Below are 13,718 nucleotides of genomic sequence, written 5' to 3' on the forward strand. Positions count from 1 at the left end.
GGGGAAGGAGGGGGTGAGGGGGTGGGGAAGGAGCGGGGGGGTGGGGAAGGAGGGGTTGGGGAGGGGTGGGGTGGCGAAGGAGGGGGGAGGGTGGGAGGGAGAGAAGGAGGGTGGGGTGGGGAGAGGAGGAGGGAGAAGTGAAGGAGGGAGGAGAGGAGGACGGGAGAGAGGGGGAAGGGAAAGGAGGAGGCTGAATGGCCGGGCCCAAGACCTCGGGCTGGATTTACAGGTAAGTGGCGTTGGGTCTCGGGTGGGTCGCGGAGGTCCGAGGGGGAGGGGGTGGGGGAGAGAGAGTCGCGGAGGTCCGGGGGGGGTCGCGGAGGTCTGGTCCGGTCGGTTGGAGGAGCCTTATTCACACAGCCCCAGTGAGGCCATTCGGCCAGGGCTAGGCGCTACGTGCTTCGGGCCCCTCCCACAGTTTTGGGCGCCTGGAGCTACTGCACATGCGCGCCCACTGTAGCGTGCATGTGCAGAGGTCCCAGCACTGTTTTCAGCGTAGGGCCCTGGCTCCGCCCCCCCACAGCTCGTGCTGCGCCGCGCCCAGCTCCAGAGGGCCTGCAGGGAGCCGGAGAATAGGTAAGTTTTTTTTAGGCGCACTTTCTGGCGCGAATTACGGGCGTCCAGGTTGCGCGGCCCGAAACTTGGCCCAGAGAGTGGTGAACCTGTGGAATTCTGTACCACAGAAAGTTGTTGAGGCCAATTCACTAAATATATTCAAAAAGGAGTTAGATGTAGTCCTTACTACTAGGGGGAATCAAGGGGTATGGTGAGAAAGCAGAAATGGGGTACTGAAGTTGCATGTTCAGCCATGACCTCATTGAATGGCGGTGCAGGCTCGAAGGGCCGAATGGCCTCCTACTACACCTATTTTCTATGTTTCTATTATCTCATTGCTGTTTGTGGGACCTTGCTGTGCGTAAATTAGCTGCCACATTTCCCACATTATACAACAGTGACTACACTTGGAAAGCACTTAATTGTCTGTGAAGAGCTTTGGCACATCCTGAGGCACTATATAAATGGAAATCTTTTTGAACCTTCTCAATGAGCGGGGAGTATCACCTTGTTATATTAAGAACACAGGAAGAGGAGTTGGCTGTTCAGCGCCTTGGGCCTGTTTTGCCATTCAGTGAGATCATGGCTAATCTGTATCCTAACTCCATCCACCTGCCTTGGCTCCATATTCCTTCGTACCATTGGCGAGCAAACATCTGTGGTTTAAAATTAGTAATTGAGCTAGCATCTGCTGCTATTTGTGGGAGAGAGTTCTACATTTCTACCATCCTTTGCATGAAGAAGTGTTTCCTAACTTCTCTCCTGAATGGACTGGTTCTAAATTTAACGTTATGTCCTCTTGTCATAAACTACCCCACCAGCGGAAATTTCTCTTTCAATTCCTTTCAAAATCCTAAAACCCTCAATCATGTAACTTCCTATATTCGCCTATTTTTGTAATCTCTCCTCATAATCTAACCCTTGGTAACTGGTAACATTCTGCGCTGCACTCCTTCCAAGGTCAGTATATCCTTTTAAGTTGAGATGTTCAGGACTGTATGCAGTACTCCAGGTGTGGTCTAACCAGGGCTTTGTATAGCTGTAGAAAAAATACCTCCCCTTTATATTCTAGCCCTCTAGTTTCAAGGCTAACATTCTATTAGGCTTTTGGATTATTTTTTGTACCTGACCATTACATTTTAATGATCTGTGTACATGGACCCCCAAATCTCTGGACCTCCCAATGTTCCTAGCTTTCCACCATTTAAATAATACTCTGAACTATCCATTTTTGGTCCAAAACAGATGAATTCAAATTAGTCTACATTGAAATCCATCTGCCACAGTTTTGCCCGCTCACTTAATCAATGTCTCTTTGTAATTTTATGCTTCTGTCTACGCTACTTAGTATACAGGTTGAACCTCCCTTATCCAGAACTCCCTTATCCGGAACCACCCCTCGTCCAGAACCATTCCCAGCCACCGGATAACGCATGCGCAGAACTCCGATGTGAACAAATTGAAGTCCATACTCGCTGCCGACTCCCGCAATCGCTCGCCTGACCCCACGATCCACCGCCCTCCTCCTCCCAACCCCCCATGATCTCTCTGCCGCACTCTCAGACCCAAGCCAGCCAGACCCGATATCCCTTTGCTCAGTACCTGTACCATCCAATTTAACGTGACCGCCCCTCGTGCAGAAAAATCCCTTATCCAGAACAGGCCAGGTCCCAAGGGTTCTGGATAAGGGAGGTGCAACCTGTACCACCAATTGGCAAACTTGGATATATGGCTCTCTATTGTGTTATCCAAGTCATTAATAAAGATAGTGAATAGTTGAGGCCCCAGCACAGATCCTTGTGGGACACCACTAAGTCATTTCCTTCCAATTCGAGTACATACCCATTATTCCAACTCTCTACCTTCTTCTGCCTAACCAATCTCCTTATTAGGTCTATACTTTGCCTCCAATTCCATGAGCTTTAATTTTAGCTCACAGTCTCTTATGTCGAATCTTACCAAATGCCTTCCGGAAGTCCATATAAACTACAGATAAACATTCCCTTATCTACTACTTTAGTTACTTAAAAAAATAATTAATTAGGTTCGTTGGACACGGTCTAACCTTTACAAATCCACGTTGGCGCTCTCGTCAACCGTGGCTCAGTTGGTAGAACTCTCGCCTCTGAGTCAGAAAGTTGTTGGTTCAAGTCCCACTCCAGCGACTTGAGCACAAAAATTTAGACTGACACTCTAATGCAATGCTGAGGGAGTTCTGTCACATGTGATGTTAAACTGAGGCCCCATCTTTTCTCCCAGGTGGACGTAAAAGATCCCGTGGCACTATTTCGAAAAAGAGCAGGAGAGTTCTCCTCAGTGTCCTAGTCAGCATCATTAAAAAACAGATAATCTCATCATTGCTGTTTGTGGAAATTGACTACCATGTTTCCTACATTACAACAGTGACTATACTTCAAAATTGGCTGTTAAACGATTTGGGATGTCCTGCGATCGTGAAAGGTGCTATATAAATGCAAGTCTTTCTTTCTAACAGCTCAAATTTCTCCAAGTGCTCAGTCACTGTCCTTAATTATAGATTCCACACAACAGATGTGAGACTAACAAGTCAATACTTTTCTGGTTTGTCACCTTTCTTTAAGAATGGAGTTACATTTGCAATCTTCCAATCTAAAGGGACAATTCCTGAATCGAGAGAGCGTTGGAAGATCATGGCTAAAGCATCTGCAATTTCCTCACCTACTTCCTTTTAAACCTCAGTGTGGAAACTATCAGGTCCTGGGGATTTGTCCATCTTAAGTGGCATTAATTTTTTCTAATACTACTTTCTTGTTTACATCAACCTTAATTAGTTCCAGTCCTTGATTCATTATTAGTTTCCCTGGAATGTCAGCTATGTTATCCTCTTCCTCTCCTGTGAAGACTGACACAATTACTCAACAAGTCTGCAGTTTCCTTATTTTAATTTGCATTATTACCCGCAGCTGTTTTTAAAACGGTCCACCTTACCTTTGACGACCCTTTTTCTTCTTGCATAATTGTAAAAGGTTTCTCTGTTAATTTTAATATCCTTTGCAAGTTTTTTGTCATATTCCTTTTTGCAGCTCCTTGCTACCTGTTTTTTGGCCTTCCTTTGCTATTCTCGATATCTCTCCTATTCCCTGGATCTACACTGTTCTTTGCACATTTGTATGCTCTTTCCTTTAAGTTGTGTGTTGTTCCTCACCTCTTCTGTCGACCCTAGCTCTTTCATTTGGTAAGTGGAGTTCTTGCCTCTTCGGGATATATATTGGTCCTTTATTAAGCCAAGCTCTTTTTTTGAACACCTCCTGTTGTTCATCTGTAGTTTTACCCAACAACAATTTTGACCAGTTTGCTGTCATCAGTCTCTGTCTCTGCTGTTAAAGTTAGCCTTACCAAAATCTAGAATCTTGGTAACTGTTACATTTCTCCTTTTCAAACCTAACATTGAATTCAGTCATATTATGGTCACTGTTAGATAAATGCTCCCTACTGTTACGCAACTGCTGGATCCCCAACTCTTCCTTCAATCCGCCATTGGCAGCCGTGCCTTCAGCTGCCTGGGCTCCAAGCTCTGGAATTCTCTCCCTGCACCTCTCTGCCATTCTACCACTTTTCTGCTTTAGTCGCTCCTTAAAATCTATCTCTTTGACCAAGCTTTTGGTCACCTGTCCTAATATCTCTTTATATGGGATTCTTGACTAATGTGTTTCTAACTCCTGGCATTACCATTTCAATTTGGCCCATCATCCTTTTGTGTCTCTAATCTCTCCTGTCTTCCACCCTATCACAGACCTTCCCTTTTGTTTTTCCTTCCCCTCCCCCTTTCAGTGCTTGTTAAGAATCTGTTCTCTCCGAACACTCTCCAGTTCTGAAGGGTCAACGACCCCTAAAAATGTTAAAACTCTGCTTTCTTTCCACAGATGCTGTCAGACCCGCTGAGATTTCCAGCATTTTCTGTTTTTAATTCCAGATTCCAGCACCCGCAGTATTTTGCTTTTGTACTACAGGTTGAACCTCCCTTATCTGGCATCCTTGGGACCTGCCCTGTGTCGACTAAGGGATTTTGCCGGATAAAGGGAGGTCTGCCCAAGGTGGGGTGGCGGCGGGGGAGGTCGGTGCCCCGGGCGGGCCCGAAGTGTCAGTGGGCCGAGTGTCGGCGTGGCCCCAGCGGGCAAAGTCGAGGTGGAGGTCGGCCGTGTTCTGCGCATGTGCCCCCGGACGAGGGGTGGTGCCGGATAAGGGAGTTCCGGATAAAGGAGGTCCAACCTGTGGTATCTCTTTATGTAGCTGATCACGCCCTGTGAAGCATCTCGGGACGTCTTACTATGTTAAAAGCGCTATATAAGTTTGTTTTCCTCACTTTTATATATTGTGCAATCAACATTTAATCACCTAGGTGTGTTTGAATATCAACATCTGTAGTGATGATCCAATTAGAATGCATATAGTAATTGCTCTCTAGTATGCACTCAGTGTTTAAAGTGTGCTGGCATCTAGTGGCAGAACATCTGTACTGCAACAAATTACATTGATCTGGTCATTTCACAGTCGAATGTTATACAGGTGTAGGTGTGAACTTTTCTACTAAAAAATCACATTGATAAAAAAAAATCTGCATCCATTTCTGTTGCAGAAGTTGGTCGTCTACGCAGGAATATGGCTTGATCATTGATGGTGCTGCTCTGTCACTAATAATGAAACCAACCCAAGATGGAAGCACGAGCAACTACAAAAACCTGTTGTTGCAAATATGCCAGAGATGTACTGCTGTTTTATGTTGTCGTATGGCACCATTGCAGAAAGCGCAGGTATACTGGCTACTATTTTTTTGTGTGTTTAATGTCTGTCTATCCATGTGTGAATCCATCCATCTGTCTCTGTCTGTATCCATGCCTCTTTCTATATCTATCCCATGTATCAATACATCTCATTAAAAATATATATATATATATATTATATATGTTACCCAAAAAAGAAGAAATATATGCTGTTTTGTTTTAAACCTGTAATTTGTAAACATCTGAGAATCTGCAAACTTCTGTCATGAAACAGCAGTTAAAGACTGACCTTGGAAGGTATTCCGGTACTGGGTGAAGGTGCTCTAAACAGTGGCCTTAAAGGCACAGGCCAGGTTAGCACTCAAACATCTCAAATTTGTTCCAGACCCCAGACTACCCACGAGCAACACAACAGGGAATTACTAGCCTTTAATAAGTATTTTGAATCTGACATATCGTGCCTAGAAAAATAGAAGGGAAGTCACTATACTGGAGTTGGACATTTACACACACCTCAATTTTTAAGCTTCTTTCACAATGGCAAACTCTAATTTATCTTGATGTCCCTATTTTCAGCAGTTGGACTTTGTAGCTTTAAGGGACATAGATGGTTTAAACACATCTGTATCTTAGCCACAGAATAATGCATTGCCCATTAACTCTCGTGCTATTGTGAGCAAAAGCACAGGAGATTGCTATATGATTTATTTTTTTCTGTTCAAAATCAGTATTTTAAAAAAAATTAGTCTTTTCATTTATCCTTCACATGTAGCCGGGTTAGGTTCCTCATCTAATGGAGGTGCAAAGCAGCTTTGCTCGTTATAGCCTTGTAGGAGCTTTGCTCGTTGTAACCTCACTAGACCCTTCAAATCTGATTTTGATGTCATTATTGAGGGAAAACTTGTTAGTATATTCTGTCTCCATTTTCTGAAGCCTGCTTTAATATCCTGATATATGCAGATTACAACATTTCATGAGAGACTGTCTAATTTTGGTATGAGAACCTCCCATGTTTTTTTTTCCTCCACAATTACCTCTGTCTCAATAATTAAGAGTTGTTAATTTAGAAACAGTCCCTTTTGTTGTATGACCATAGAGCTGCCTCGGTCAAAACAAAAAACTGAAGGGATTGCTGAATGAAGCTCTTACACAGGGCAGGGAAGAACTTGGGGTTCTTGCAAAGCTACAGCATATATATAGCTTTTAGACACGCTTCATGATTCTGCTTCCCCCACCTTACTGGACCCAAATCCTGATGCATGTGCAATGTATTTTCCACAGAAAGCCCATGCCAGAAATGGGTAATCTAACTTCTGCAGTCCCTCACACAGCGCAAGGTCAGCATGCTGGCAGGCACAGGTAATTACCAGGGCTGCCAATCCTTTAAGATGCTGAGTTAGAACAATGTGATTCATTCTTCCTGTGCTCAGAGCACCTCCACATGACCACCTTCAGCTCTTTTGTTCTCAACAGCAGTTGTTTTCTAAATGTCCCTTTTCAGCTTATGAAAAGACAGATTGTGCCACAAATTTGACCATGTGGAAGGAAGCTAGCCACATTATTGAAAGGGGCCAATTAAGTCAAAATCATTCTCCTCTGGGTCTCTGCTCTCTTATTGAATGTGTTATTTTAATGTACTTTGTCTTAAATCATTACCACTTTTAACTAAGGTAAGACATTTGTCGTGTATTCTGGATTTGTATATTAAATAGCGGTGAATAGTGCTCACTGAAGACTATTAAACTGTTTCTGATATCAGTATTGCTAGTTTACTGCAAATTTGCAATTGATTACTAGATAAATAATTTTGCTATTTATCAATTATCAGTATCAGTTCAGTAATGGTTGATATAACATTTCTATGAAAAGACTTCTGTCACCAAGATCAAGACCATCTGTTCATTTTCTGCAGACATGAGGTCAGCTTCTGACATGATGGCAGTATGAAAGGGAGGTGGACAGTGCCTGACGAGAGGAAACCATTTACAATACAGTTACATCAACCATTACTGAAGTTATCCATGTAGGATAATGTCAACCAACTCTTAACTCCAGCACCTCTCTCAACACCTCCGTTGCCTCTGTGCTATCAGGCTACTTGTCCAATGGCCTTGGGTCGCAGTTTCTCCCAAAATGCCAAAAACATAATCTGCGACCTCTGGCTCAAACTCCTTACACTTGTCAATATCTCCATCCATCTTCCCTGCCACTATCTGACAGAACCAGACTGCCACAACCTCAGCATCCTATTCTGAACTTTAGCTTTCAAACTCTCATCCTCTCCATCACAAAGACTGCTGACTTCCACCTCTCTAATGTCGTCCATTTTTACCCCAAGCTCAGCCTATATACCACTGAAAACCGCTATCCATACCTTTGTCACCTTTAGACTTAACTGTTGCAGTGTTTTCCTGGAAGGCCTCCCATCCTCCACCAGAACTTTCAGCTCAAACAAAACTCTGTTGCCCATATCCTAACTCGCACCAAGTCCCGTTTACTGATGACTCCTGTTCTTGCTGATCTACGTTGGCTCTTGGACCCCCAGTGCCTCAGATTTATTCTTGTGTTTACACCCTTTTATGATCTAGCCTTTCCTCGCTAACCTGCTCCAGCCCTACAAACCCTCCCACCCCCAAACTTTCTGCTCCTCTGTTTCCGGACTGCTGTGCATCCTGCCCCTTTGCCCCATTATTGGCAGCTATGGTTTCAGCCATCCAGCCCTCCAGTTGGAATTCCCTCTCTAAGCCCCTCTTCCTCGCCACTTAACTGTCCTCCTTCACATAGAAACATAGAAATTTACAGCGCAGAAGGAGGCCATTTCGGCCCATCGTGTCCACGCCGGCTGACAAAGAGCCGCACGGCCTTTGGTCAGCAGCCCTAAAGGTTACATATGAACCTATGAACAATGACGGAAAGGCAAAGAGCACCCAGCCCAACCAGTCTGCCTCACACAACTGCGACACCCCTTATACTAAAACATTCTACACTCCACCCCAACCAGAGCCATGTGATCTGCTGGGAGAGGCAAAAACCAGAAAAAATGCAGGCCAATTTAGGGAGAAAGAAATCTGGGAAAATTTCTCTCCGACCCATCCAGGCGATCGAAAATAGTCCAGGAGATCATCCTGGCTGTATTCTATTCCCTGCAGTACTTACCATTATATCTGCGCCGTCCAACAAAAGGTCATCCAGTCTAATCCCAATTACCAGCTCTAGGTCCGCAACCCTGCAGGTTACTGCACTTTAAGTGCCCATCCAACCATCTCTTAAAAGTGCTGAGGGTTTCTGCATCCATCACTCTTCCAGGCAGCGAGTTCCAGATCCCCACAACCCTCTGCGTAAAGAAGCCCCCCCCTCAAATTCCCTCTAAACCTTCCACCAACTGCCTTAAAACTATGCCCCCTCGTAATAGACCCCTCCACCAATGGAAATAGGTCCTTATTATCCACTATGTCCAGGCCCCTCAATATTTTGTACACCTCAATGAGATCTCCTCTCAACCTCCTCTGTTCCAAGGAGAACAAACCCAGCTTATCCAATCTGTCCTCATAACTAAGGTTCTCCATTCCAGGCAGCATCCTAGTACATCTCCTCTGCACCCTCCCTAGTGCAATCACATCCTTCCTATAATACGGCAACCAGAACTGCACACAGTACTCCAGCTGTGGCCTAACCAAAGTATTATACAATTTAAGCATACCTCCCTGCTCTTGTACTCTATGCCTCAACCAATAAAGGCAAGCATTCCATATGCCTTCTTAACCACCTTATCCACCTGGCCTGCTACTTTCAGGGATCTGTGGACAAGCACTCCCAAGGTCCCTTTGTTCATCTACACTATTAAGTGGCCTAATGTGTATACCCTTTCCTTATTCACCCAAAGTTATTCACTCCCAAAGTGCATCACCTCACACTTCTCTGAATTAAATTCCATTTGCCACTGCTCTGCCCACCTGACCAGTAGATTGATATCCTCCTGCAGCCCATGACTTTCCTCTTCATTATCAACCACACAGCCAATTTTAGTGTTGTCTGCAAACTTCTTACTCATACTCCCTATATTCAAATCTAAATCGTTGATATATACCACAAAAAGCAAGGGACCCAGGAATGAGTCCTGCGGAACCCCACTAGAAACATCCTTCCGGTCACACATCCATCAATCATTACCCTTTGCTTCCTACCTCCAAGCCGATTTTGGATCCAACTTGCCACTTTGCCCTGTATTTCATGGGCTTTAACCTTCATGACCAGTCTACCATGTGGGACCTTATGAAAAGCCTTACTAAAGTCCATATATACTACATCAAACGCACTATCCTCATCGACCCTCTTGGTTACTTCCTCAAAAAATTCAACCAGGTTAGTCAAACACAATCTTCCCTTAACAAATCTGTGCTGACTGTCCCTAAATAATCCTTGCCTTTCCAAATATAGATTTATCCTGTCTTTCAGGATATTTTCCAATAATTTTCCCACCACTGAGGTTAGGCTGACAGGCCTGTACTTACTCGGCCTATCCCTATCTTCTTAAACAAGGGTACTACATTAGCAGTCCTTCAATCCTCCGGCATCATGCCCAGATCCAAAGCGGACTGGAAAATGATAGTCAAGTCTCTGCTATTTCTCTTTTACTTCGCTCAACAGCCTGGGATGCATTTCATCCGGGCCTGGGGACTTATCTACTTTCAAAGCTGCTAAACCCCTTAATACTTCCTCTCTCTCTATATTTATTTCATCCAGAATATCACACTCCTCCTCGATAGCAGTATCTGCATTGCCCCTTTCCTTTGTGAAAACAGATGCAAAGTATTCGTTAAGAACCTTACCAACATCTTCCGCCTCCACGCAAAGATTAACCTCGTGGTCTCTAATAGGCCCTACCCTTTCCTTAGTTACCCTCTTACTCTTAATATATTTATAGAACATCTTGGGGTTTTCCTTAATTTTACTGGCCAAGAATTTCTCGTGCTCTCTCTTAGCATTCCTAATATCCTTTTTAATTTTGCCTCTTAACTTTCTATATTCCTCCAAAGATTCTATAGTATTTAGCCGTTGGTATATGACATAAGCGTCCCTTTTTTCCTTAATCCTCCCCTGTAAGTCCCTAGACATCCAGGGGGCTCTCGAATTATTTTTCCCAGCCTTTTTCTTTAAGGGCACATGTTTGGCCTGAGCCTTCCAGATCTCCTCCTTGAATGCCTCCCACTGTTCTGACACTGATTTACCCACAAGTAGTTGTTTCCAGTCCACTAAGACCAAAACACTCCTTAACTTAGCAAAATTAGCTTTTCCCCAATTCAGAACTTTTATTCCTATCCTTGTCCTTATCCATAACCAACTTGAATCTGATTGAATTATGGTTACTGGCACCCAAGTGCTCTCTCACTAATACCCCTTCAACCTGCCCAGCTTCATTCCCCAAAACTAAATCCAAGACCACCCCCTCTTGTGTTGGGCTTGCTACATACTGACTAAAAAAAGTTCTCTTGAATGCATTTCAAGAATTCCGCACCCTCTCTACCCTTCACACTAAATTTGTCCCAATCGATATTAGGATAGTTAAAATCCCCTACTATTACTGCCCTATGGTTTTTGGACTTCACAGCAATTTGCCTACATATTTGCTCCTCTATCTCACTCCCACTGTTTGAGGGTTTATAATACATGCCTTAAAAGGGAAGATAGATTACGAAGGTAAACTTGCGCAAAACATAAAAACAGATAGTAAAAGCTTTTACAGATATATAAAACGGAAAAGAGTGACTAAAGTAAATGTTGGTCCCTTAGAAGATGAAAAGGGGGATTTAATAATGGGAAATGTAGAAATGGCTGAGACCTTAAACAATTATTTTGCTTCCGTCTTCACAGTGGAAGACACAAAAACCATGCCAAAAATTGCTGGTCATAGGAATGTGGGAAGGGAGGACCTTGAGATGATCACTATCACTAGGGAGGTAGTGCTGGACAGACTAATGGGACTCAAGGTAGACAAGTCCCCTGGTCCTGATGAAATGCATCCCAGGGTATTAAAAGAGATGGCGGAAGTTATAGCAGATGCATTTGTTATAATCTACCAAAATTCTCTGGACTCTGGGGCGGTACCAGCGGATTGGAGAGCAGCTAATGTAACGCCTCTGTTTAAAAAAAGGGGGCAGGCAAAAGGCAGGTAACTATAGGCCGGTTAGTTTAACATCTGTAGTGGGGAAAATGCTTGAAACTATCATTAAGGAAGAAATAGCGGGACATCTGGATAGGAATAGTGCAATCAAGCAGACGCAGCATGGATTCATGAAAGGGAAATCATGTTTAACTAACTTACTGGAATTCTTTGGGGATATAACGAGCATGGTGGATAGAGGTGTACCGATGGATGTGGTGTATTTAGATTTCCAAAAGGCATTCGATAAGGTGCCACACAAAAGGTTACTGCAGAAGATAAAGGTACGCGGAGTCAGAGGAAATGTATTAGCATGGATAGAGAATTGGCTGGCTAACAGAAAGCAGAGAGTCGGGATAAATGGGTCCTTTTCCGGTTGGAAATCAGTGGTTAGTGGTGTGCCACAGGGATCGGTGTTGGGACCACAACTGTTTACAATATACATAGATGACCTAGAGGAGGGGACAGAGTGTAGTGGAACAAAATTTGCAGATGACACTAAGATTAGTGGGAAAGCGGGTTGTGTAGAGGACTCAGGCTGCAAGGAGATTTGGATAGGTTAAGCGAATGGGCTAAGGTTTGGCAGATGGAATACAATGTCGGAAAGTGTGAGGTCATCCACCTTGGGGAATAAAAACAGTAAAAGGGAATATTATTTGAATGGGGAGAAATTACAACATGCTGTGGTGCAGAGGGACCTGGGGGTCCTTGTGCATGAATCTCAAAAGGTTAGTTTGCAGGTGCAGCAGGTAATCAGGAAGGCGAATGGAATGTTGGCCTTCATTGCGAAAGGGATGGAGTACAAAAGCAGGGTGGTGTTGCTGCAACTGTATAAGGTATTGGTGAGGCCGCACCTGGAGTACTGCGTGCAGTTTTGGTCACCTTACTTAAGGAAGGATATACTAGCTTTGGAAGGGGTACAGAGACGATTCACTAGGCTGATTCGAGAAATGAGGGGGTTACCTTATGATGATAGATTGAGTAGACTGGGTCTTTACTCATTGGAGTTCAGAAGGATGAGGGGTGATCTTATAGAAGCATTTAAAATCATGAAAGGGATAGACAAGATAGAGGCAGAGAGGTTGTTTCCATTGGTGAGGGAGACTAGAACTAGGGGGCACAGCCTCAAAATACGGAGGAGCCAATTTAAAACCGAGTTGAGAAAGAATTTCTTCTCCCAGAGGGTTGTGAATCAGTGGAATTCTCTGCCCAAGGAAGCAGTTGAGGCTGGCTCATTGAATGTTTTCAAGTCAAAGATATAGATTTTTAAGCAATAAGGGAATTAAGGGTTACGGGGAGAGGGGGCGGGTAAGTGGAGCTGAGTCCAGATCAGCCATGATCTTATTAAATGGCGGAGCAGGCTCAAGGGGCTAGATGGCCTACTCCTGTTCCTAATTCTTATGTTCTTATGTAAAACCCACCTTTTTAACCAAGGTTTTGGTCACCTCCTAATCTCTCTTTTGGTTCAACATCCTTTTTTATTATACCTCTGTGAAGTGCTTTGGGACATATTCCTATGTTCAAGATGATATATAACTGAAACAAGTAGTTTTGATTCCAGGAACTTAAAAAAAAAACTGGCTACTAATATGTAATATGGGGGTGAAATTGGTCTTCGGCTGAAGACCAAAGCAGGTGAGAACCAGTTGATAGGCTGTTTTACACCACACCCTATTTACTTCAGTGGAAAAGTAAAGCAGACGGAGTGTAAAACGGGCTACCAATTGGTTATCACCTGTTTCATAAGAACAAAAGAAATAGGAGCAGGAGTAGGCCATTTGGCCCCTCGAGCCTGCACCACCATTTAATAAGATCATGGTTGATCTGATCCTGGACTCAGCTCCACTTCCCTGCCCGCTCCCCATAACCCTTCACTCCCTTATCGCTCAAAAATCTGTCTATCTCCACCTTAAATATGTTCAATGACCCAGCCTCCACAGCTCTCTGGGGTAGAGAATTCCACAGATCTACGACTCTGAGAAGAAATTCCTCCTCATCTCAATTCTAAATGGGCGACCCCTTATTCTTAAACTATGCCCCCAGTTCTAGATGCCCCACGCGTGGAAACATCCTCTCTGCATCTACCTTGTCGAGCCCCCTCAGTATCTTGTATGTTTCAACAAGATCACCTCTCATTCTAAACTCCAATGAGCATAGGCCAAACCTGCTTATCCGTTCTTCTTAAGTCAACCCCCCTCATCTCCGGAATCAACCTGGTGAACCTTCTCTGAACTACCTCCAAT

At 44.0% G+C, this 13,718-nt stretch overlaps 1 protein-coding gene across 7 annotated transcripts in view; it reads left to right on the forward strand.

Annotated features, from left to right (window-relative positions):
• atp11c (ATPase phospholipid transporting 11C) overlaps positions 1 to 13,718 on the forward strand; it is a 169,999-nt gene that overhangs the window by 108,097 nt on the left and 48,184 nt on the right. For all 7 annotated transcript variants that reach the window (XR_011593599.1, XR_011593600.1, XM_070882889.1 and 4 more), the window contains exon 20: positions 5,171 to 5,345. Coding sequence is in view for 5 of the 7 variants with exons in the window: in XM_070882889.1 (XP_070738990.1) it covers positions 5,171 to 5,345 (175 nt within the window). In the remaining 2 variants the exon portion in view is untranslated. The remainder of the gene's footprint in view (positions 1 to 5,170; positions 5,346 to 13,718) is intronic.

Source organism: Pristiophorus japonicus, chromosome 6 (assembly GCF_044704955.1).
Source record: "Pristiophorus japonicus isolate sPriJap1 chromosome 6, sPriJap1.hap1, whole genome shotgun sequence".
Taxonomy (NCBI): Eukaryota; Metazoa; Chordata; class Chondrichthyes; family Pristiophoridae; genus Pristiophorus; species Pristiophorus japonicus.